This window comes from Hemibagrus wyckioides, linkage group LG09 (genome assembly GCF_019097595.1).
Source record: "Hemibagrus wyckioides isolate EC202008001 linkage group LG09, SWU_Hwy_1.0, whole genome shotgun sequence".
Classification (NCBI taxonomy): Eukaryota; Metazoa; Chordata; class Actinopteri; order Siluriformes; family Bagridae; genus Hemibagrus; species Hemibagrus wyckioides.
Genome location: NC_080718.1, coordinates 9,729,936 through 9,754,716, shown reverse-complemented (window position 1 = coordinate 9,754,716; position 24,781 = coordinate 9,729,936). Strand labels below are relative to the sequence as shown.

Here is a 24,781-nt window from a genome sequence, read left to right as displayed (position 1 = left end):
TAACTGATGTCCCCACTGTTTCTAGCATCTGTCCATCTCCAATGGCAACATCCAGGTGGATGCATCTTTCATGCAGACTCTGTGGAATGTTCACCCCACCTGTTCAGGCAGCAGTGTGGAAGAAGGTACATTATAAGCATTCTGTTTAACTAAATCATTATGTAGATTTCTGTAGTGTGTGAAACTAGACTTGTGCAATACTGTATAATGAGTTAATCACCACTACCATCATATCCAGTGAAATTTACTCTGATTATTTTCCCATACCTGGGAGACTTTGTGAATCATGTCTAGAGGTTTCACAATTAAACATCAGAATACACAAGTAGTATAAGTTATCAATTAAAAGCCAGAAGAACAGTATTTTTCTATATAATAAAATGTGAGATATGGCAGTTTCTGTTGAATTTGGAATGCTGGTTGAAAGCCCTGTCCCCTCACCCAGTGTTATATGTATGGGGCAGGGGTAGCTCAAGTAGTTAAGGCTCGGGTTTGTTGATTGGTAGATTGGGGTTCAAGCCAAGCTGGCACCGCTGGGCCACTGAGTAACCCTTAGCCTCAATGCTCCAGGCGTGCTGTATCATGGGTGACCCTGCACTCTGACCCCAAACTCAGATTTGGGATATGTGAAGAAAGGATTTCACTGTGCTTTAATGAATATGAATCAATAATAAGGGCTTCTTTTTAACTGTGAACTCATGCAGGTGACCTTGCTTTCTGTCGAAGTAAATGTGGAATGTTTTGAGTTTATTAATAAGAAACACAATCTATCCTTCATATGTATGTGCTATGTTGCTTACATTAGATAAGCATACTGTTTATTTAAAATCATAAAAAATCCTGAATACTTTCCTAAATAATCACTGGAAAATTTCATTCATATCTAGTTTACATAGTCATTTGCCAGATTGGGTTCCTGCTCTGGTCAGTAAATTCCCCTTGTCTCCTATAGGATATCTCCTTGGTGGTCATGTGATGCGTTTGTTTCATGGACATGATGAGGTTTTGACGATCCCGGGCTCAGATCAGAGTGAGGAACAGCAGAGGTAAGAATTTAAACTGCATTGCTGAAAAGACTGAATATGTAAATGATGAGAATGAGCACAGTGTCAGAATGAGCCCCAATTTGTTTTGTAGTTTCTTTCCAGAAATGTCCTATTAATAATAAACCCCACAGCTGATTAAATTACTGCATGATCAGTAGAAGAATTTGTTCTTTGTGAGAAAGATCATTTGTTTTTGGAGTTTCATTTCAGCAGTCTCCTATCTAACAATAAACCCCACAGCTGATTAAATTACTGCATCATCATAATAGCATCAGCTCACAGATGAGGATTCTAATGAAAAACAGTAATTTTTGTTTGATCTTTGCTTTTCTTCGGTGTGAGTGATCTGACATTTGGAATCAGACATTTTGCCAAATCACAGGGCCATCTTTGGCAAGGTGCTGTGACTTGGGTTGCCAGACCTGTGCCATAAATATCTCCCAATCAACAACAGTACCGAAAGAGTTTTACTAAATATTTCTTTACCAACATTTTTAAATAGTCTTTTATTATTATATATTTTGTCATAAATAGAAAAATGTTTGAGAAATTATTCTGCAGAATTATTTTTTATTATTTTTATGAATGAAAAATTGTATCAGTAGTTAGAGGTTGAACCAATTGGGGAAATGGACTAAGGAATGAAACATACCCACTATAAATTTTACCTGTACAGACTTGAGAGCTAAAATGTGTTTAGGGGAGATAAATGGATAACGTAAATTGTTAAATGGGTAATTTTATAAACATTTGTGTCCATATTTATGTAGACTACATACTATAGACATGTAGACTAAATACTGAACCTAAACAGCTAAAAGTCAGTTAGGCTTCTGAAACAGTCAGTTATTTCCTTAAAATCTAGAACCTAAATCTACTCTTGTTTATTTGGGCCAGAAAAAAATTGATGAATTACACTATATGGTGAAAGATTTGTGGCCATCCCCAATCTGTTGCAACAAAGTTCAATAACCAGTTGTATCAGATGTCTTGGAACTAAGGAGGCCACTGGAACTAATGCCCCAGCAGCTGTGTACAAAACAAAATCCATGAAGACAATTGCCAAGGATGGAGTGGAAAAACTTGAACAGCCTGCATAGAGCCCTGACCTAAACCCCATTGAATGATGAATTGGAACACTGGCTGCACCCCAGACCTCCTCACTCAATATCAGAGCATCATTTCACTAATGCTCTTGTGGCCGAATGGGAAAATCTGCTCCTATCCAAAATCTAGTGGAAAGCCTTCCCAGAAGAGTGGAGGTTATTTTAACTAATGGTCAGATGTCCACAAATGTTTGGCCAAATAATGTAGATACCCATGGATTTCCATTTTTTCACTGTAATGTATCCTTAACCCTGTTGGTTAAATAGCTGTTAACACTGATTCTGAGAGAGAGAGAGAGAGAGAGAGAGAGAGAGAGAGAGAATACAGGTCTGCTGAACTGGGTCAAGGCCAAGGTGACAGAGCCTTGAGAACTTCCCCTGAGCCATTTAAGAACTGTTATTTTTTATCTTCCTCCCAGTCATCAGTGCCTATTTTTAGGTCAGAGATGCAGGATGAGATGTTGTTTGTCAGCTGTGACTCAGCCCTCTTTGTCTGGCTGCTAAAATTTAATCATGTCTACATAACTGTCAAAATAAAAGGTAAAATGGAGAAGAAGATTTGGAGCATGGTGTTCTGTCTTGATCATTTATTTTAAGCCTGTGATAGATTTTAAGCTGTCTCGTTTAGAACCTTCATGCTGAATTTATTTAAGGAATTTGGTCTGACTTGCTTACTTGACTGCAGAATGAGGGCTTTTACCCACAAACAGGGTATTGATATGATTTTCTTTTGTGTTTTATAGAATAGTGAACTATGAGACAGGCAAAGTAGGGGCCAAGGCCAGATCTCTTTGGAGACTGGAACCTCTACGGATCAGGTGCGTATCTCCCACTTCACATTAATTATACTTTGGTGAACCTTAACCCTCCAGCCTGTAATCTTTGTATGTTTTCCTTTATAGGTGGGATTTCATATACATGAAATACTAATATGTATGCAATGAAAATTAGTTTTACTGATTTTCTTACTCAGTAATATAGTCTTACTGGCCAGTTTAAAGGGACAGTTTAAAGGGAACACCTACATACCTGCTGATTCTGGCAATTATCCAATCAAATTCTGTTATATCTTGGTGATAGGGCAAACAATTTTTGCTCCCACATTGGAGCCGATAGTTTCCTCACTGACCTGTCTCCTGACTTATGCTACCACCACCATGTTTCACTGTACAGATTGCATTAAAGGTGTATTGTATTAATTAATTCTGTCTAGCCACTTTGCATTGCTTTGCTGCTGTGTGACTGGTTGATGTGTGGTACTGCACGTGTACAGGTGTTCCTAATAAAGTGATGAGTGAGTGTGAGACGTTGGTGATATCTCAAATGTGTATGGTAGGTCTGTGGCTAATTATCCTCCTCTGGCTTTTTAGAACACTCTTTATTTCTCCATCTCTTTCTTAGCTGATACACTCATACTATCACAACACTTGTACAAATATTCACTTTGTAGTGGTTTGTAATGTTCATAATGGGTGGAGGGGACAGATAAATTGTGTATAACATCAGATTGGATTGAATCATTTTATTATATTGGTTGCATTATTGACTTTAAAAAGACAGACCACGTTTATTTCATTGTAGATTCCTGTGATCATAGATAAATTGTGTGAAATGTGTGTGTGCAGTTGGTGTGGCAGTCATATCCGCTGGGGACAGCCATTTCGCCTACGCCACCTCACCACAGGTCATTATCTCGCCCTGACTGAAGACAAAGGCCTTGTGCTGCAGGATCGGGAGAAATCAGACACAGCCTCTACCGCCTTCTGCTTCCGAGCTTCCAAGGTCTCTGACATTACATCTGTCAGGACAGCAGACATGATTCCACTCTGTTTGTAGGATTATAACTGATCCAAAAGCAACACTGCTTCTTGGAAGCTTTTGGTGAATTTGGACATGTTATTTTAGGATATTGATCTAGAACTAGAACTAATTTGGGCAAATGTAGGCTTCCAAGCTATGAATGTTATGTTTGAGCAGAGAGCTTTAATAAGACTAAAATACTTAAATGATTATAAAAACCCAGCAGAAACTCCTGTGCATTGGTTTAAACTGATATATTATTGACTATGATGAGGCTATGTGTCTAAGATGTTAATCAAACAGAGCCATTTAAAATAATTGCCCCATCTGCTCTGACTCTTAGTCTTCATTAGAATGGCTCCTAAAAGCTTAAACTGATCTATGGAGAATAGTGTTGCTGATATATGGAGAATAATCGAACAACCCTTTTCAACAAATCAATATGTCTGTTTTCAAACAGTAGGTGTTTTAATTGAATATCTTTTTTTCTTTAAATGTTAATTTTTTTTTCACAGAGGAACACAATTGAAGCATCTCAGTAATAGCAATGATTCAGCTTCTGGACTCTTCTCATATGCAACTCCATGTCTCTCTCTGTGTATCTGTCTGTCTCAGTCTTTGCCTGCTGTGTGGGGGTTCTTGTAATTATGAGTCAGCTCAGAGAGGGAGGTCAGCCCTTCTCCTTGACTGGCTTAATCTATCCATCTTTGCAAATTGCTTCCTCATACCCAGCTTGCTGAGCACCTGCAGCTTACTATGATTAAATGGATTCTTACCATTTCTTGTGTCAGTTTGTTGACCTGCTCATCAGGAAACTCGAAATGATTTTTAGATGTTGAGTTAAATACTTAGAGTAAATAGTATTATATAAATGCACTGATTATCAGACTGTGGATGAGCACTGAATAGTTAATATAACAAATGTGCTGTAAAACATTGCTAACTCTGTGTACAATGAGGATGAGTTTGTCTTGTGAAGCCCTCACTTAATGCAGAGTTTTTGAATCCCAGCAATTAATGTTGCCACACAGTATAAATCTTTGAGAGCACAAGTTGTTTGTCTGTATTGTTGGCAATGGCACTTCAGTTTGAGAAGATTTAAGATTCTTAGTGTTTTGTGTCTGAATTTAAGTAGGCATATTGTCAAAATGTAAAGGATTTTGGAAGACTATGAATGAATGAAACTAATCTTTATGATGCTGCACTCTGCAGGAGAAGCTGGAGTCGAGTCCAAAGAAAGATATTGAGGGCATGGGGGTGCCTGAGATTAAATATGGGGACTCACTCTGTTTCATCATGCACATGGCCGCTGGCCTGTGGCTCTCCTACCAGGCACCGGATGTAAAATCAACACGATTGGGGCCTCTCAAGAGACGAGTGAGTCACTTATGTTTCTCTACGTTGGCTGTGATTTGGCAGGAATAATCAATTCACATTATTATACTGTTTGATGTCATTGCATGACCAGTCAATAAAATTTACATAATTACATAAATTCAATATTAGATTCAACAGTTAAGTCCTCTCAATTCTGTCTTGCTTTCTGTCAGGCATGTCTGCATGCAGAAGGACACATGGATGATGGCTTCACGCTTCAACGCTGTCAGCACGAAGAATCACGTGCTGCACGCATCATCCGCAACACCACCAGACTCTTCAGCCATTTCATCAGGTATGGGGCCACTCTATGTTTGCCTGTTACTGTGGTGGAAATTTGTGAAAGAATTAAGCAGTCTTTGGATTAAAAAAAAATCCAGAAACATCTAAATATTAATAATAATAATAATAATAATAATAATAATAATAAAAAAAAAAACCTTAAACATTCCAAAACAAGTGAACATAGTAAGCTGCAAACAGGTGTCAAAAGCTTTGGGGAAATACCATCCATCTCCATGTAGTTTATAGTGAGGACATATTATAATGCTAAATGGCTATATTTAATATCATTAAAATCTTAATGCATTTATAAACTGAATATGGAAATGTGGGCTGCTTCCCTTGGGCTGGTGCCATTATGAGCATGCAGCATTATGGCAGCATCCCGAACTGATACTGTACATTATCACAGTATGTGCTCTAGATGCAACAAAAGACACGGGTGTCCTGTAGGATGATTATTGAACAAAGCCTGAAATCTACAAATAATCCAGCTCAGTTGTAGAGAAAACAGGGTGTGTAGATGGAATACCTGCTCCAGTACAAAGAGCTGTAAATTAGAAGGAATCCAGTTAGCAGGTTTAGCAATTAGCAGCACTTTGTATGTTGAAGCCATTCTACACTGTGGTGTTAGCAGTGCATTAGCCACATGAACTGATTTCTAGGTAGATCAGCGAAATTTGAAATATTTGACGAATATTGACTGATCAGGGGAAATATTTTTAATATGTTGCTTCTCATAAGGCAGTGAATTGAAACTACTTAGCACAGGCAGAACCTGTAGGGAACACATTTCATTCACCAAAGACAGAAAGGGAGTAGCTGAATGCAGGGCAGTGCTCACAAGGGGGAAAAAAGATTCCAGGCTAATGGATGCCACAGAGCCCAGTAGTTTTCTTTGAATAATGCTAATAATAGAATGGAAAAGTGAGGTAGAAAGAGATGCTATCCATAGTTTTGGAGGACAGATCACCTGTAACTTGTTTTGTCCTCACAAGCTCCTAAGCTCCAGTATGTGTTTGTGGGCATCTGTGAGAAGGAGAACAGGAACAATTGATATATGATGGCAGTATTTATAGCAAATACTGTGTCTATATGAGGTTGTTTGAAAGCTATGTGTGAACACAAGGTGGTATTAGAGGTGAAACTGAACTTGATGTATATTTCCATCTGCTGTAATGCATCTTTTATGTTGCAAACATCCTTACTGGGTACATTACAGTTTTCTATGTTTAACTACACCAAGGGTTGCCAAAGGTTTTGGGCGAATGAGTCCAAATACAACCCCTGAATTATTCAATTCAGTTCAATTCAGTTTAATTGTGTTTGCATATTGCTTTTAACAAAGGAAATTGTATTAAAGCAGCTTTACAGAAATAAAAAAAATGAAATTAGTTTCTAAAATTTAATTTATATTTAAAATTACATTTATTTTTATCCCTAATGAGCAAGTCCAAGGCAATGGTGGCAAGACAGAACTCCCTGAAATGATTTGAGGAAGAAACCTTGAGAGAAACCAGACTCAAAGCAGTCCTCATCTGGGTGACACCGGAGAGTGTGATTATTAATAATCTCCTTTATATAACTGTATAGAGTCATGTGTAGTTGTGTAACTAGGAGCTTTTGAGCAACTTATACATCAGTGTAATTTCTGAGTTCATTGTAGATCTATTTCCTTCCTGATGAAGCCAACAATTGTTCAATAATGAAGTCCTGAGGGCAAAACTGACCACCGCAACAGCAGTTTCAAGCTATTACGAGTCTATTATTTAGTCTATTATGAAATTCCTGCAAGCCCAGGTCTTGACCAGAAACAATTTTTTTTTTTAAATTCTGGATTCATAATATAGGATAGCTGTAACATTTGCAAAAATTTTAGGGTAGTAGCATACACCAATCAGCCATAACATTATGACCACTGACAGGTGACGTGAATAATACTTATTATCTCCTCATCATGGCACCTGTTAGTGGGTGGGATATATTAGGTGGCAAGTGAACATTTTGTCTTCAAAGTTGATGTGTTAGAAGCAGGAAAAAGGTGCAAGTGTAAGGATTTGAGCGACTTTAACAAGGGTCAAATTGTGATGGCTAGAAGACTGCATCAGAGCATCTCCAAAACTGCAGCTCTTGTGGGGTGTTCCTGGCCTGCAGTGGTCAGTATCTATTAAAAGTATCTATAAAAAAGGAATGAAGAGTGGTGAACCGCCGACAGGGTCATGGGCAGCCAAGGTGCATCGATGCACGTGGGGAGCAAAGGCTGGCCCGAGTAGTCCGAGCCAACAATCAGGGTGCCCATGCTGACCCCTTTGCACCACTGAAAGCACCAACAATGGGCACGTAAGCATCAGAACTGGACCAGGGAGCAATGGAAAAAGGTGGCCTGGTCTGATGAATCACGTTTTCTTTTACATCACCTGGATGGCTGGGTGTGTGTGTGGCACCAGGATGCACTATGGGAAGAAGGCAAGCCGGCGGAGACAGTGTCATGCTTTGAGTTCTGCTGGAAAACCTTGGGTCCTGCCATTCATGTGGATGTTACTTTGACACGTACCACCTACCTAAGCATTGTTGCAGACCATGTAAGGTCATTTTTATTTACACACTTGCTGCTTGTATTATGTAAGAACCATAAGATTTAAAAGCAACATTATCAAAGCCGAACATTGTAATCCACCAGTTTTCCAAGTAAGACTGTAAAATGGTCAGTGATTTTAAGCTCAGCGACACACACAAACACAATGCCAAGCTCTGTATCTCTTTAAAACCTGATTCTTGTTATGGGCTGAATTTCAATCAATCCAGAAATGCCAGAACACAAAACAGACTTTTCACTATGTTTGAAGACAGCATTAAAGGTTCTTAAAAAGGAAAACAGGGTAGAGTAAAGTCTTAAACAGTACATAAGCAGCACACTACTCATGAACACAGTTCCCATATCCTAGTAAATAATTTTAAGAAAATGGATGGATGGGTGGATGAATGGCTGGATGGACGTCTCAGAAATGTCTCAGAAATGAATTAGACTCTAAAACAACATGTACAACCTGTGGGCCAGTAGAAAGGAGGCTTACATGCCTTAGAGATCAGAGATTGCAGAACAGAAGAGCTCTCATGAACATTTTCTCTCCTTTCTTGTGTCACTGCTTCATAATCATGCTCCATGAATAATCCAATTCACAGTACATTCTTAGTCAATTGAAGATACTCAATTAAAGGTAAAAGCCATATGTTATCCTTTAAATGACTGATAACTGCTGTTCTTTTTGTTAGACCCCAAAGAGTTTTTAACCATGTGTCATGTAATATAACTACATCAAGCTCATTGTACTCTCTTATCATGCTGTGAACACTACATTTTATCTCTTGATACACTTTCATCTCAGAGATCTGGACAGTCTGGCTGGGAAGAATCGCACAGCAGTTGTTCTTCCCATCGATGAGGTTCTCCAGACCCTAAATGACCTCATTACATATTTTCAACTCCCTGATGCCGAACTGGAGCATGAAGAGAAGCAGATTAAACTACGCTCACTCAAGAACCGGCAAAATCTCTTCAAACAGGAGGTCAGTTTCCTCACCAGTTACTCTGGAGTCTTTGAAAAGCATTTTGTCATTTTGTGAATCCTTTTTTTTAATGACATTTTAATTGAGAGTCCCATTTCCACAGGCTAGCTGATGGAAATTGCTGTGGTCTGATTTTTAAAAGAGCAGCTCAATTTATTTGTCAATTTTTCCTAAGCTCTGATATATTCCATAGTGTTACCTAAAATTGCACCCATCAATTATAAAATGGCTTCTATTCTGCAATGTGCAATTCCAGATCTAGCTTATAAAAAACAGTTCTGTGAAGCAACCTTTAGAGAAGGTTATATGAGAAATTATAATGCAGGTGCTCATAATGTAATACAGCAATTTAGCATTAAAATTTGCATCCTGTGTCAATTGAGAATCATTGTGATTAATGTAAGGCCACATGACAAATAAAGCCTCACTTTAAGATATACTATATAAACAGAAGTTTGTGGATACATCACAGCATTATAGTTTCCCTTCATTGAAACCCAGCAACCCAAACATGTTCCAGCATGACATCCATGAAGACATGGCTTGCCGTTATTAGAGTAGAAGCCCTTGAGTGTCCTGCAGAGAGCCTTGACCTCAACCCACATGACCGCATACTGGAACTGGAATTCAGACAGCACCCCAAACCTCCTCACCTGACATCAGTGCCTGACCTCAATCTTGTGGCTGAATGATCACAAATCTCCACAGACACAGTCCAGTATCTAGTAGAATCACCTTAGCAGAATCATTTTAATCAATTGTCAGTGGTTTTCTTTAGTAGCCTGACCTGAAAACTGTCTTACTGAGCTCCAAAAAGCACAAAATCCTTAAAAGCACAAACTTTTATTTATAGAGATTCCACGCTCTGTGCACAGGGCAGCATATCTACGTTTTTTTGTCATTCTTCATTGTTATTAAATGAAAATGTTCCTGGAAAATCCTGCAGGTATTTAATAAAATGCCAGTTAAAGGCATTCCATTGAACTTCTCTGATCTTTCAGAAAGTCTAATAAAATATTCTTACTGTATTGTTGTCCATTATACTGTAAACATCCCTGAATTGGGGTATCTGGTTTAAGCCACACTTCAGGTTCAAATTCAAATGCTGATACAAACTAAACAGATACAGACCGTTGTTTTGCCCTGCACCCCAGTAAGTATGTTCTGTTTTATTTTGTGCCATGGCTGTGATCTCCCAGAAGACTAGAGCTTCTGCACTGAGGATAATAGAGGACACATATGGTCACTGTGACAGCAGAGGTTTCTTCCTTAACCTCTCTCTGTCTCTCTTTGACTTCTTCTGTCCTAGGGGATGCTGACATTGGTATCTAACTGCATTGATCGTTTGAGTGTCTACAACAGTGCCGCACACTTTGGGGAATGTGTTGGAGAAGAAGCTGGGGCGGCTTGGAAAGACATTCTCAACCTGCTCTATGAGCTCCTCGGTAAGACAACATAATGTCCGAGTGTGTGTGTGTGTGTGTGTGTCTGTGAGTGTGTGTTTGTTTTTGATGTGGGTACATTTGTTTTTGGGAGTTTATGGTGTGTGTGTTGTGTGGAATTGTTTTTAGGTGTTTTGGTGTGTGTGTTTTTGGTGTGTTTGTGTATGCGTTTATTTTTAGTTGTTTTTGTGTGTGTGTGTGTGTGTGTAAGACGTGGTTTCTTTGGTTTATTAAAGTTTTAGGCATCTCTTGTGGTCACCAGTACATAGAACCTGCAGTGTAGCTGAATGATGATTTATTAGAAATGGCAGTCAGGCCACTTTATTTTTTATTACTGCTGGAAGACTGAACAACTCTTATGGGGTTTTGATCTAGTATGACTGTGAATGTGGCTTCTGAGTGAAATAAGATTTTTTACATATAGATAAAGGGTGCAAATAGGGTTGCTTTTCCATTTTTCCTTCTGGGTTTACTTTAATAGAATGTAAGCTTTAGGATTTTATAGCAGATTTGTTTTTATAATTAAATTAATTAATTAATTTTTTTATATAATTGTTCAGTCAGTATAATGGTTCGAAAACAGACAAATGTGATTATACACACACATATTATTTGCTTTACTTCCATTTTCTTTTCTTTTTTTTTTTGGTGTAGCATCCCAACTTTAATATAGTGAACAGCTTTTATTTCCCCCACTGGGGACTGTGATGTCTTATGATCACACACCCGGTTCAGCTGAGATGTTTTCTCAGCAGATGGCCTTTGAATCCATGATGAAGTATGCCATCTATCCTTATCAGTGTCTGATATGACAGCTGATGTCCTTTCCTGACCCTCACCAAATAACACTGGAGTGCTGTGTCTGTTCTAAACCAAAAATCCACCCCCAAAAAAGATACTAAGAAGGTAATGTGCAGTGACTTTAAACACAAGCTACATAAAAATTTTAAACTGGGCCTTGATTACACTTTGACAAGAATCTATTATAAAATAAAATCCGTTATGATTTATGAAAAATGTATCCAAATGTGTCCGTAGATGTTTTAGCTAGTCTTTTGTTAGTGACTTTGTTTTCCATTCCTATTCGTTAATCTGACATAAGGAATTCCCTTATAATAAGTGGTTATAGTTTGAGAGCATGAAAATCATTCATTTAGCTGAAACATAGGCTTGCAGTGGGAAATGCATAAAATCATGCAAATATAGACCAAGAGCTTCAGACAGAATGGAGCAAAATTTCTCCAAAATTCCTTGGCTGACAGGCGTCAAACCCTGCTTCTGTTGTAGCCCATTTTTTTCAAAATTTCCATTTTTGCTCATCATAGTTCCTATAGGATCGAAAAATCTGGCAATTCTCCTCTGATCTCTCTCACCAACAAGGTTCTGCACACAGAACTGCCACTCACTAGATGTATTTTATTTTTTTCCTTTTCTTTTTTTACACTGTTCACATTGAGTAAACTCTCCATCCTGTATGGCATTGACAAACACACCACTGTCATAATGAATGAACTAGCATTTTCCACATTCTTTTGTTTGATGTGCACATGAAGCTCTTGACTTGTGTCTGAACGCTTATATGCATCATGCTTTTGCCACTTGACTGGCTAGAAAATTGCATAAATGAACAGGTGTACAGATACAGTTCTTAATACAGTGGCTGGTGAGAGAACAATAATAATAATAATAAGAAGAAGAAGAAGAAGAAAAATTAATTGATCTTTTCTCTTTAATGAAATGATAGTATTATAATTCTACATAAAATATTGTTACCTTATATTTTGTAATAAAAGCTTTACACAATAATAATAATAATAATAATAATAATAATAATAATAATAATAATAATAATAACAATAACAATAATAATAATATAGTGTTTATTATTATTATTATTATTATTATTATTATTATTATTATTATTATTATTATTATTATTGTTGTTGTTGTTGTTGTTATTATGAATGTGCAATGAAAACCAGGTTTAGGTAGGCATTACAAAATGATTTTTGAACATTTCCTGTATTGTGGTCCACACACTGTAGTGTTGAAGAAATACTTTACAGTATACTGCATTTCCATATGTGAGTGCTGTCATTACATTTTTAAACACACACTAAAATTACCCATCAATGGTTGTACAGTTTTGATTCTACATCTGGGAAGAGACAGGTTAAATACACTGAGGTATTTATGCAGCAGAATGGTTGGTATAAAAGTAAAATACTAAATAGTAATAATACTAATAATACTAAAAAGTAATAAAACTAAAATATCATCCCATCATAATGTGTAAAATGGTTAATGAGGCAGGAATAAAGAACTCCTTTGTGCCCTTATCCATGATACTCAAATCCTTTGAGAAACAAATGTGATCTCCATTGCATGTACACACTGACATTTCACACTCTAAAACTCATTAACATTATTTTTGCTTCTTTTCGACACAAGGTCATGGATTCCTGAGGTGGGACATAGGTGTAATCTGAAGGCAGCTTGTAGAAGTGGGCAAGCAGGGTTAATCCCCACTGCTGTGTGCCCCATAAGACTATGATGACTTCTTGTACCTAGTGGGTACAAGCTTTGCTTGGTGACTGGCAGGTGACTATTTTCAACTGCCCCAAAGCAGACAAAGAGTTGAAAGGGCAAAAACCATGGGCCAGAGTGTGGTCATAAGCCCTAAGGGCCTAAGCAAGCATAGCCTTCCCGGCTGCAGAGATTAATGGGGCAGAGGACAGAAGGCATGTAAAATGACTTGCTGACCAGGCATCACAGGCACCTAAGGAATATAACTCGATGTAGGGTGCAACAATAGGTTTAACCCTCCCAGGAGCTAACTTTAGGATGGAGGATGCTATTGATAGAGCCTGCAATTCTCCTACTCTTTAAAGGAGTTTAAGGCTAAAAGAAGAGCCAATTTAGGGTCAGATCTTCTATGAAGCTGACTCTGAGGGCTTGAAGGGCACCTCTGATATCCCCTCTTGGGCCCCAGAGAGGCCCCTTGTGTTGTGCAGAAATGCCTCAGCACTGCACAGGAAGTGAGAGATCAAAGGGTGTCTCCCATGGAGGCCTCAAGAATAGCAGGGTAACTGGTATAAGACCTTGGTTTTTGGATGTGGTGGGGGACTAGCTCACTGAATACCATTTAGCTTCCTTGTACCTGTCGATGACAATACAGACTGCGTCACCGAACAGGCCCTAGGGAAATATTGGGGCATCCAGGAGAAAGGTTTCATCTATGACATTAATCCCTGTTATGTTGGGTCACAGGTTTCTCTCCATGACAGCCATTACAACCATGGAACGGCCAATGGCACAGGTTAGGTTGGTGGCATGGAGGGCAAAGTCTGTGGTCCAGTGGAGCTCATCTACTGCTTCAGGGTTTAATCTCTCACCGCTGCCCAACACCCTTAGCAGGTCAGCTTGGTAGGCTTGCAAGACTGCCATGGTCTGGAGGGACGCTCCTGTCTGGCCTGACGCCATGTAGGCTTTGCCTATGATGGCAGAAGTGGTCCTACACACTTCGAGGGAAATGCGGATTGACTGAGGACCCATGTGTGATTACTGTATGCTTTGCTGCAGAAGGAGAATTAGTGTTCTAGCCACATCTCAGCTGTAGTCATCAGCTGCCAGCATGTGGATGCAAAACATACACATGCACAGCCACACCTGTATTACTTTAGAATTTCTTTCCCTCCATTCCCAATGGGACAGAGCTATTTAAGCATGACAGTATGCTTCAAATCTACTTAATCTCCTCTACACCAGTAGGCTCAGGTCTCTGACAGTATATGATATATTTTAATTAATACCCATGAAAGCCGAGCTGACTAAATGTGTACTTGATATGTCCTTGGAAGGAGAGTGATGTCTATTAAAATTGTAAAATAGCTATTAATATGTCTTCCAGCAAGGTAATAAATTTTGAGGACATGTGATTTCACTTAATGTACGAGATGAAGGTTTTAGGGAGTTTCCTTAGAGAATGCATGATTGCAAGTTACAAGTAAAACTGGCTCTTTATTTTTGCCATTTGATTTTTAGCTGCTTTGATCCGTGGAAACAGAAACAACTGCACACAGTTCTCCCAAAACCTGGACTGGCTGGTCAGCAAGCTTGAGAGATTGGAGTCCTCCTCAGGTAGAACAGATTCTCTCTGCTGATTGTCACATTTTGTATTCAATCTTTGTTTTCTGATGAATAGTTATTCTTTGTGATATTTGGTGTCAGTGTGATAGATTTGATTTACCAGTTTGTAACTTCATCCACCCTCATACACATCAGATTTGTTTCATTGGAATATTTATTGCATCATTTCCCTGAAACACAGTTTCCTATGTGCTGTCTTGTCTTTCTATTGATTCCCCTGTACTGGAGCTTTAATGACTGATTCTGTGCTTCAGGGATCCTAGAGGTCCTTCACTGCATCTTAATTGAAAGCCCAGAGGCGCTTAATATCATTCAGAGAGGACATATCAAATCTATCATCTCGCTGCTATACAAACATGGACGCAACCACAAGGTTAGCTTCTGCTGTTTCCTTTTGCATCACCGACCAACTAGATAATGGGTGTCATAGTAATGAAGATAAATCTATGTTTGTTACATAGATATGAGTTACAAGAAATGATTGCACATCTTTTGATTTGAGAGGTACAATGACTCAATCTGATCACAGTTCCACATAGAATATACAAATGGATCTTTTATTACTTAATTACAAGTTATTCCTTGTTTACAGCAATTTCAGATCTTATCTCAGTAACTTTACAGAGAAAGAAAAAAAATTTAATATTTAAAAAGGCTGCATGTAAAATATTAATGACACCCTCTTAGTATCATCCATATAATACTCAGATTTCTAAAAATGTTCCAGGCTATCTGAAAATACACTGTGTGAATATAGCACTTAATGTAGATGTTTCGATTGTATGTCGGAGTATCATCACCTTGTGAAGAATGAACCAGGTTTGAAAGGATTCTACACCCACTGTGTTTAAATCTACCTTTTCCCTCCCTTTCTGTTTGTAATAAGATACTAGATGTTCTGTGCTCACTCTGCGTTTGTAACGGAGTAGCTGTAAGAGCCAATCAGAACCTCATCTGCGATCACCTGCTCCCAAAACGAGACCTATTACTCCAGACACGGCTGGTCAATGATGTCCAGAGGTAAAGAAAAAAAAAGGTTTTCTATAGTGGTCACAGCACACAGTTATGCAACTACACAGCTGACTGTACATCAAATGGATTTCTTTCTGTTACACACAGTATTCAGCGGAAATGTATGTACACACAGTATTCACCCACATTAAAAATGAAGACTTTATAGGTTTCTCTGTGAAAACTGGATCAATTAGCAGAATGTTCACAAAACTGATTTTTATTAAATTTTCGTACTGTAGATATGATTTATGTTAGAAGAACATGAAGCAGGTTGGTCATCATTATAGTAAGAAAATAATACATTTCTTTCAATGGAGGTGTTGCAAAATGAAAATAAAGACACTCTACAACAAAGTCTGCCAAATTTAATATTTTGAATAACCTCCATGATTTTTAATGGCAGCACCAACCTAGACATGGACTGAACAAGTTGGGGACATATTGCCACACCTGTCTTTATCCATTTTGGGGGAATGAGCTCTTTCAGAGCCTGGAAATTGGAAGGAGAATTAATCTAAACTTGTATTTTCAGAACTTTCACCTTCTTCTTTGGAAAATGCAGCGGTGGCCTTGGATGTATGTTTTGAGTCATTACCATGTTGAAAGAGTGTCTGGTGAATGGAGGGGAATGGAGAGATGGTAGCATCTTCTTATTTGTCATTTTACAGTAGATCTGTGATTTAATGGGTTAAATACCACCCTTACTTGTCAGTTATCTTGTCAGTTAGCCACCTGGGTGATGATTGACTAGTAGAGTTATCATTGTTGGATTTTCATAAATTATCATTTTATTAAGATTCATTCTTAAAACCTTTTCTGGGGTGTTCTTATTTTTACACAATGGTCTTAAATGGTTCTACAAAAAAATTCCAATTTTTGTTTTGGACCAGAGTTGCTGGAATATAAAGATGATTTTCTGAGAAATCTGTTGGTGTGTACTCATTTATTCTGGTTAATGTATGCCATTTATGTACTATAATAACCCTCTAATTACTACAGCATAATCTATGACTGAAAAATACACGCTTAGTCCTTTATCTACATTGCTTAAGCAATAAAACATGGTGAAGTATGCATAAGGAAGAGGCATTGTGTTATAAGAAAATAATCATCATGTTTGGTGCAATGGGGCTGATGTGACTGAGGTATATTATTTTCCAATAACGACTTGCCAAGATTTTCTTCCTGTTATACCACAGCAATTTCTCAGTGATTACATTTATTAACAAACAACCCATAGTTTTTAACCATATATTGTTCCATTTAATTCAACAGCTACTGTATAATATGTTAAAAAAGCACTGACACCTAAGACTTTTTCCTTTAAGTATTACAGAATTTCTTTGCCATTAGGCTAAATTTAAATACATACTTAAATAAATGACCACACTACTTTATAATATATATGATATAATTAATATAAGAAATATAATTACATGCTGGTTGTGTTAAAAACACCAACTAGGCACAAAGATGTGTTAAATTAACACACTAAGTGTTTATTCTAACACATGTCTCACTTCCACTGGATCTATAAACAGCAAGTGTAAACATTTACTTCATTTATTAAGCTTTTCACGCAAACTGACTGTTCTGTTTCCTTTTCTATATTGATAGCATGAGACCTAACATCTTTCTGGGAGTGAGGGATGGTTCAGCTCAGTACAAGAAGTGGTACTTTGAGCTGATGATAGACCAGGTAGAGCACTTTGTAACCAGCGAACCTTCTCACCTGCGGGTCGGGTGGGCTTCTTCAAAAGGCTATGCCCCCTACCCAGGGGGTGGAGAGGGTTGGGGGGGGAACGGAGTTGGAGATGACCTCTATTCTTATGGTTTTGATGGACTTCACTTGTGGTCAGGTATGCTTTAAAATAGATTGAGATCTGTTTTTATTTTAATTTTGATCTAGCTGCATTTATGTATAAATTGTGTTGATATATTTGGGCAGTCCACACAGAATGCAATTTATCTTTACTTGTCACTGTTTAGTCTGGAACTCTGTTTATTCTGAAATGCCTCTCTAGCGAGTGCAATGCTCATGCAAATGAAGTAGAGTGGATTGCTGAGCTAAAGAAAAATAGTGTGGAAAATTTAGATTTTGATTTATAAAGTGCAAATGTCACAGTTATAAAGCACTAACTGACTCCTCCGTGTTCACAAAAAGTTCTCTATGTTTTTGTGTCAATGTTTGTGCTGCAGGTCGAATCCCACGGAGAGTAGCTTCAGTAAACCAGCACATACTTACCTCAGATGACGTAGTCAGCTGCTGTTTGGACCTTGGAGCTCCAAGCATCTCCTTTAGAATCAATGGGCAGCCTGTTCAGGGCATGTTTGAGAGCTTCAACACAGACGGTCTCTTCTTCCCTGTCGTCAGCTTTTCTGCTGGGGTCAAGTATGTAATAGTACAAATAAGAGAGATTTGGCAAACCATGTCTTCCTGACTTTGCTTTGTGCAGATGGGCATTGTCATGCTAGAATAGTGAAGGGAAATTGTGATGCTATAGCATAGAAAGACATCCTATACCACTGTGTGCTTCCAACAGTGGCAACAGTTTAAGGAAGAACCACATATGGGTGTGATGGCAGGTGCCCACAAACCTTTGGCCATATATTATAGTGTCTATATACTGGATGTTTGAACAGTACATTGGGCCAGCTACTTTGAGATTCAAGTGTCACAGCTCAATAAGCTTTCAGACAAAATTAGGTTTTAAGCTCTGACATGCTGTTGCAATGTAATTGTTTCTCATTGCTTTGATTACTCAGCTGCTTTACAACATACGGCCATGTTTCTTTACTGCATTCTTGGAGTACAGATTTTATATTGCATCCTATTACCTACTCAATTTCAAACCTTATTCACACCCACACATACTTATGCCCTATTTGCAGATAAGCTGTAAGAGATATATTTTCTTTAAAATGTTGAGTGTTAATGACAATAATAATAATAATAATAATAATAATAATAATAATAATAATAATAATAATAATAATAATAATACATAATATCATGACTAATGCAAATGTTTAAAGCTTTAAAACTGAGCATTGAATATTGAACTACATTACAGAAACATGTCAAAGAGACCTGTTCTCTTAATGGTTCTCTTAATAACAAGTTTAATAACTTTTTTTTTTACTCTTTTATAAATAATAAAAAGAACATTGTACATTTAAATGTAAATAAATATAAATAAAATACAGTGAAATATACAGTGAAAATGTATAAAGTGAAGAAATTGTTTAAACAGAATAAAGTGTAAATTGAGAACTTTTTTTAATGTATTAAAGAGCACTATAAAGAATTGATAATGAACATTTTCGACCAATACTTTATCTTTTCTGAAATGGCATGTTTTAGTCCTGATTAAATTGCAAAAATATGAGCATGTTTGATGAGGGTTTGATTTTGGAGAAGAAACTCAATTCAAAAGTTATGACATGTTATAAAAAATTGATTTCATTATTTATTAAGCTTTGTGTTGTTAAGTGTGCCTGAAGAAGGTCTGCACAACAGAATTAATAATCATCACAGTGTGATTTTAACTGATTATGTATCGATTTTTTTTTTCTTTGTTTACTTGCTAACATTCTCAGCAACCCTTATTTCTAACTTAAACTCATAGACATAAAGTGATTCATAGCCTCTTCTTACTTCCCAGTGTTCTCTGAACACATGGTTCTGTGAACACATAGAAAGCAATGACTCAGTTTCTTAAGCACATGGATTAAAGCATTCAGATCTACAGAGATGGCATCCAACACGTCATCTTGGACAGACTTCTTTATCATTGCTGGAGGGCTTGTCCAGAGACATGCTTATTTATATTATGTTTTTATTTACCCACTCATCCTTTGTTTATGTCTGCAGGGTGCGTTTCCTTTTAGGTGGTCGCCATGGTGAATTCAAGTTCCTGCCTCCATCAGGCTATGCTCCCTGCTATGAGGCACTGCTTCCTAAAGAGAGGATGCGAGTAGAACCAGTAAAGGAGTACAAAAGGGATGTAGATGGAGTGAGAGACATGCTGGGCACAACACAATTTCTGTCCCAGGCTTCTTTTATACCCACACCAGTGGACACCTCTCAGGTATGGAAGCTATTCATTATAATCATCATTATAATTGACCGAATAACGTTTCACAGATGTGAGTTGTTTCTGCTACAGCAGGTAAGTCCAGGGTCCCTAGTAAAATCCTGAGCTCAGGTTATTGTCTGTACCAAGTTTCTACACATGTTGTGTGCCTCTGGGTTCATGAGTATCCTCGTCTATTTCAAAAACGTGTGTAGGTGAATTAAGAAAATTTGCCTCTAGCTGTAAATGAATGTGTGAAAGTGTGTGTGTGTGCATGTTGCTCTACAAAGGACTGGATATATTCCTGCCTCACCACAACCCTGACCAGGAGAAAATGATTACTGAAAGTGAGCAAGAGTAAATGTAATTAGAGTGCACAAAACTGCTGACAGTTTGAGCAGTGGTGCATAAATTGGAAAGTTTGCAGTCTCTTTAGTTACACAGTGACACATACACATTAAGTTTGACTCCACCCAAGACTACATCGGGTTCACTCTTATAAGCCAAGAACAGAATTCTGAGGCTGCAGTGGGCAAATGGTTACTGAATCTGGACATTTAAATATCAGAAAAACATTGCCTGGTCTTTTCCCAATCTTAAACTTTCTTTCTGTAGCCTGGGTTTCCTGTTCTTGGCTGACAGGATTGGACACCGATGTGGTCTTCAGCTGTTGTAGCCCACCCTCCTCAACATGTTGTGTGTCTTTTCCTCTTACCAAGGTTGTAGTCATTATTTTAGTTCTGCTAGCCTTCCTGTCAGTTTGAACCAATTTAGCCATTCTCCTTTGACCTCCCTCAAGGCAATTCCACCTGCAGAACTGTTAGTCACTAGATGTTTGTGTTTATCATGCGAGTCTTTGAGAAGAAATCCCAGGGAGTCAGCAGTTTTTGAAATACTCAAACAGTCTGGCAACAGTAACCTTGCCATGGTCAAAATCACTGAGGACACATTTTTCCCCCATTTTGATGTTTGATATGAACTTTAACTGAAACTCTTTACCTGTACTTGTATGATTTTATGCACTGTGCTTTGGCCACATGATTGACTAATTGGATAATTGCATGATTGATCAGGTGTACAGGTGTTATTAGTAAATCTGTGTATTTAAAGTGTATAAGGATACACACACAGGAGTTTACACAACCTCAAACATATCACTCAAATATTTTTATATATTTTTTTCTTTTTTGATATTACTTAAAAAATAAAATAGCAGGTGCAACATAATTTAAATTATATATTTATATATATATATATATATATATATATATATATATATATATATACACTATATACCAAATACCAAAAGTATTCGCTCACCTGCCTTGACTCGCATATGAAGTTAAGTGACATCCCATTCCTAATCCATAGGGTTCAATATGATGTCGGTCCACCCTTTGCAGCTATAACAGCTTCAACTCTTCTGGGAAGGCTGTCCACAAGGTTTAGGAGTGTGTTTATGGGAATTTTTGACCATTCTTCCAGAAGCGCATTTGTGAGGTCACACACTGATGTTGGACGAGAAGGCCTGGCTCTCAGTCTCCGCTCTAATTCATCCCAAAGGTGTTCTATCAGGTTGAGGTCAGGACTCTGTGCAGGCCAGTCAAGTTCATCCACACCAGACTCTGTCATCCATGTCTTTATGGACCTTGCTTTGTGCACTGGTGCACAGTCATGTTGGAAGAGGAAGGGGCCAGCTCCAAACTGTTCCCACAAAGTTGGGAGCATGGAATTGTCCAAAATGTCTTGGTATGCTGAAGCATTCAGAGTTCCTTTCACTGGAACTAAGGGGCCAAGCCCAGCTCCTGAAAAACAACCCCACACCATAATCCCCCCTCCACCAAACTTTACACTTGGCACAATGCAGTCAGACAAGTACCGTTCTCCTGGCAACCGCCAAACCCAGACTCGTCCATCAGATTGCCAGATGGAGAAGCGCGATTCGTCACTCCAGAGAACGCGTCTCCACCGCTCTAGAGTCCAGTGGCGGCGTGCTTTACACCACTGCATCCGGCGCTTTGCATTGCACTTGGTGATGTATGGCTTGGATGCAGCTGCTCGGCCATGGAAACCCATTCCATGAAGCTCTCTGCGCACTGTTCTTGAGCTAATCTGAAGGCCACACGAAGTTTGGAGGTCTGTAGCGATTGACTCTGCAGAAAGTTGGCGACCTCTTCGCACTATGCGCCTCAGCATCCGCTGACCCCGCTCCGTCAGTTTACGTGGCCTACCACTTCGTGGCTGAGTTGCTGTCATTCCCAAACACTTCCACGTTCTTATAATACAGCTGACAGATTAGCTCAAGAAATATCCTGATATTTATTTATTTATACATTGTAAAACAATGCTGAAGGCCGAAATACACAATAATTTCGTTTGAACAGTTGATATTGAGATATGTCTGCTACTGATGCTCTGTAAAGCCTTCATAACGGCTCTAATCTGAGGTGCTGTTAATTGGTGATTTCTGAGGCTGGTAACTCTAAATGAACTCCTCTGCTGCAGTGGTAAGTTTTGGTCTTGCTTTACTGGGATGGTCTTCATGTGAGCCAGTTTCATCATGGTGCTTGATGGGTTTTGCAAATGCACTTGACAATAGTTTTGCAAGAACTATTCCAGAACACCTGACCTTCGTGTCTTAAAATAACAACTGACTGTTTTTTGTTGTCATTACATATGGATTACTTAAGTCCATGTGTGTTATTTCATAGTTTTGAAATCTCCAGTATTGTTCAAGAATGTAGAAAATAAATCCCTAAACAAAAAACATTGAATTAAAAGGTGTGTCCAAACTTTTGACTGGCAGTGTGTACATATATATATATCAGTGGCGGGCCTTGCATTTCGCACCTAGGCCTTCCCTGGTGTCCTTCCTGAATTAATTCACCTCTATAGCATCATTATGACGCCATGGCAATAATAATTAAAAAAGAAATTAGTCTACAGTATTTCACACCTCACAAGGAATAGTCCATTTTATTACGGTTACTTTTCTCAAAAAAGACATTCTTGATGACGTATGCAGCAAACTGTAATCTCCGGAAGACGCAGCATCCGAAATGAGACGCAGCTAATAGAGACACACTGTATAACAGTGCGTTGTGTCACAGGCTCTTGTAGCAAACATGAATAAAATGACATTACATATAGCAAAAAAACAAATTAACACAATTCAGTCTCACAAGTTTCCTTTCACTGCAGCAAAAAAAAAAAAAACCCACAGCCCACCCCGGGGATCTGGAATGAAGGCAAACTGAAAACCCAGAAAAAAGAAAACCCAAAAGCATAAATGGTTCTTGAAAAGCTTACCAACTATTTTGAAGAATCAAAAGGATTTTCTTGAAAAGTTTGTAAGGATGTCTGAGACCAAATCGATTTCTTCTCCTCTGTCAGCCATTGTGAGTTAAAATATATATTTTATTTAGTTTGTGCGGTTCTCTGCCTCTGACTACTCCAATTATCCAATCAAAAGACGTGCAATTCCTGATGTAATCGTATGCCTGCTAGATGGCCCCAGTGATGCCAACTCGTAATCGGATTGGTTAATGGAACAGTTTCATTGCCACTTATTTTAAGCTACGGGCGCCTGCACTATTGATTCTGAAGGCCGGGCAACACATGATGTCAGCCACTAGCTGAAATATGATTGGATAAATACTCTTATCATAAATATACGCAACTGGAAGCAGCGTAACCAAGAGAAAAGCTATGAAATGTAGAGAATAGACTATTGGGAATAATTTAATACACATTCATGGAAAAATATTTTAAATATATTAACATGCAAGTCAAGTGATTCAGATCACTGCTGTTTAGGCAGTGATCTGGAGAGATCACTTAGGAGAGAAGGCCTTGCTGGCCCTGACGGTCCACCACTGATATACATATAATATCAACTGTTCAGAAAAAAAATAAGAGACCGCTGCAAAATAATGAGTTTCTTATGTTCTTTTCTTCCAGGTGCATGTATTGGTGAGATGAACAGTTTTGTTTCATTTTTTGTGAACTGCTGACAATATTTCTCATAAATTCAAAATATAACTATTATTATTTAGAGTGTATATTTAAAGGAAATGACAATACATCAAAATAACCCAAGATCATGCAGCATTTGCAGAGCTTTAATAACTCAAATAAAACAAAATGCAAATAATTTGTAAAGAAATTGTGTTAATGCTTTGGCTAAATAACATTAAGAAATCAGAATTTGGTGGAATAACCCCGATTTGCATGCGTTTTGGCTCCATGCTCTCCACCAGTTTTTCACATTGCTGTTGGGTAACTTTATACCAAAAAGCAAACAGCTCAGCTTTGCTTGATGGTTTGTGACCATCCATCTTCCTCTTGATGACATTCCAGAGGTTTTCAGTAGGGTTCAAATCTGGAGATTGGCCAGTGCTCTCTTTTTTTTTTTTTCCAGAGCTGTGTGTATATATATATATGTATATGTTTAGATGATTAGATGATAAATTGTCTCTTTTTATAATAATAGTTTAAAAAGTAAGTAACAAATGACAAATGGCTCATTGTAAACCCTTTTTATGTCACAGATTGTCATGCCTCCTCACCTGGAGAAAGTTCGTGACAGGCTGGCTGAGAACATCCATGAACTATGGGCCATTAACAAGATTGAACTGGGCTGGACTTATGGCAAGGTACAACTTTTTTAAAAAAAATTCAACAGTCCACAGATAGCACATAGCCCATACCATTTTAACACACAACCATACATTTTAGTTCTGAGCAGGTCAGACACATTATGATACACTCAGATTTCATCCACACCAATATTTCAAGCGAATACCACTGAAACCTTTCAGATTCTACAGATCAGATTCTTAATTTGAATTTTTAAATGGTCATATTTATATTAGCCAAAGCTTGTTCAGTGCTTCACTTTGCTTTCTCTTTTATAATTTGCT

At 38.0% G+C, this 24,781-nt stretch overlaps 1 protein-coding gene across 12 annotated transcripts in view; it reads left to right on the top strand.

Annotated features, from left to right (window-relative positions):
• Positions 1-24,781, top strand: part of LOC131359491 (ryanodine receptor 3) — a 164,620-nt gene that overhangs the window by 57,781 nt on the left and 82,058 nt on the right. For all 12 annotated transcript variants that reach the window (XM_058399395.1, XM_058399394.1, XM_058399396.1 and 9 more), the window contains 15 exons: positions 26-125; positions 953-1,046; positions 2,896-2,970; positions 3,778-3,934; positions 5,165-5,329; positions 5,503-5,624; positions 8,998-9,178; positions 10,488-10,623; positions 14,665-14,760; positions 15,024-15,142; positions 15,656-15,789; positions 17,401-17,642; positions 17,983-18,175; positions 19,658-19,874; positions 24,410-24,514. In XM_058399395.1, the coding sequence (XP_058255378.1) occupies positions 26-125; positions 953-1,046; positions 2,896-2,970; positions 3,778-3,934; positions 5,165-5,329; positions 5,503-5,624; positions 8,998-9,178; positions 10,488-10,623; positions 14,665-14,760; positions 15,024-15,142; positions 15,656-15,789; positions 17,401-17,642; positions 17,983-18,175; positions 19,658-19,874; positions 24,410-24,514 (2,136 nt within the window). The remainder of the gene's footprint in view (positions 1-25; positions 126-952; positions 1,047-2,895; positions 2,971-3,777; positions 3,935-5,164; positions 5,330-5,502; positions 5,625-8,997; positions 9,179-10,487; positions 10,624-14,664; positions 14,761-15,023; positions 15,143-15,655; positions 15,790-17,400; positions 17,643-17,982; positions 18,176-19,657; positions 19,875-24,409; positions 24,515-24,781) is intronic.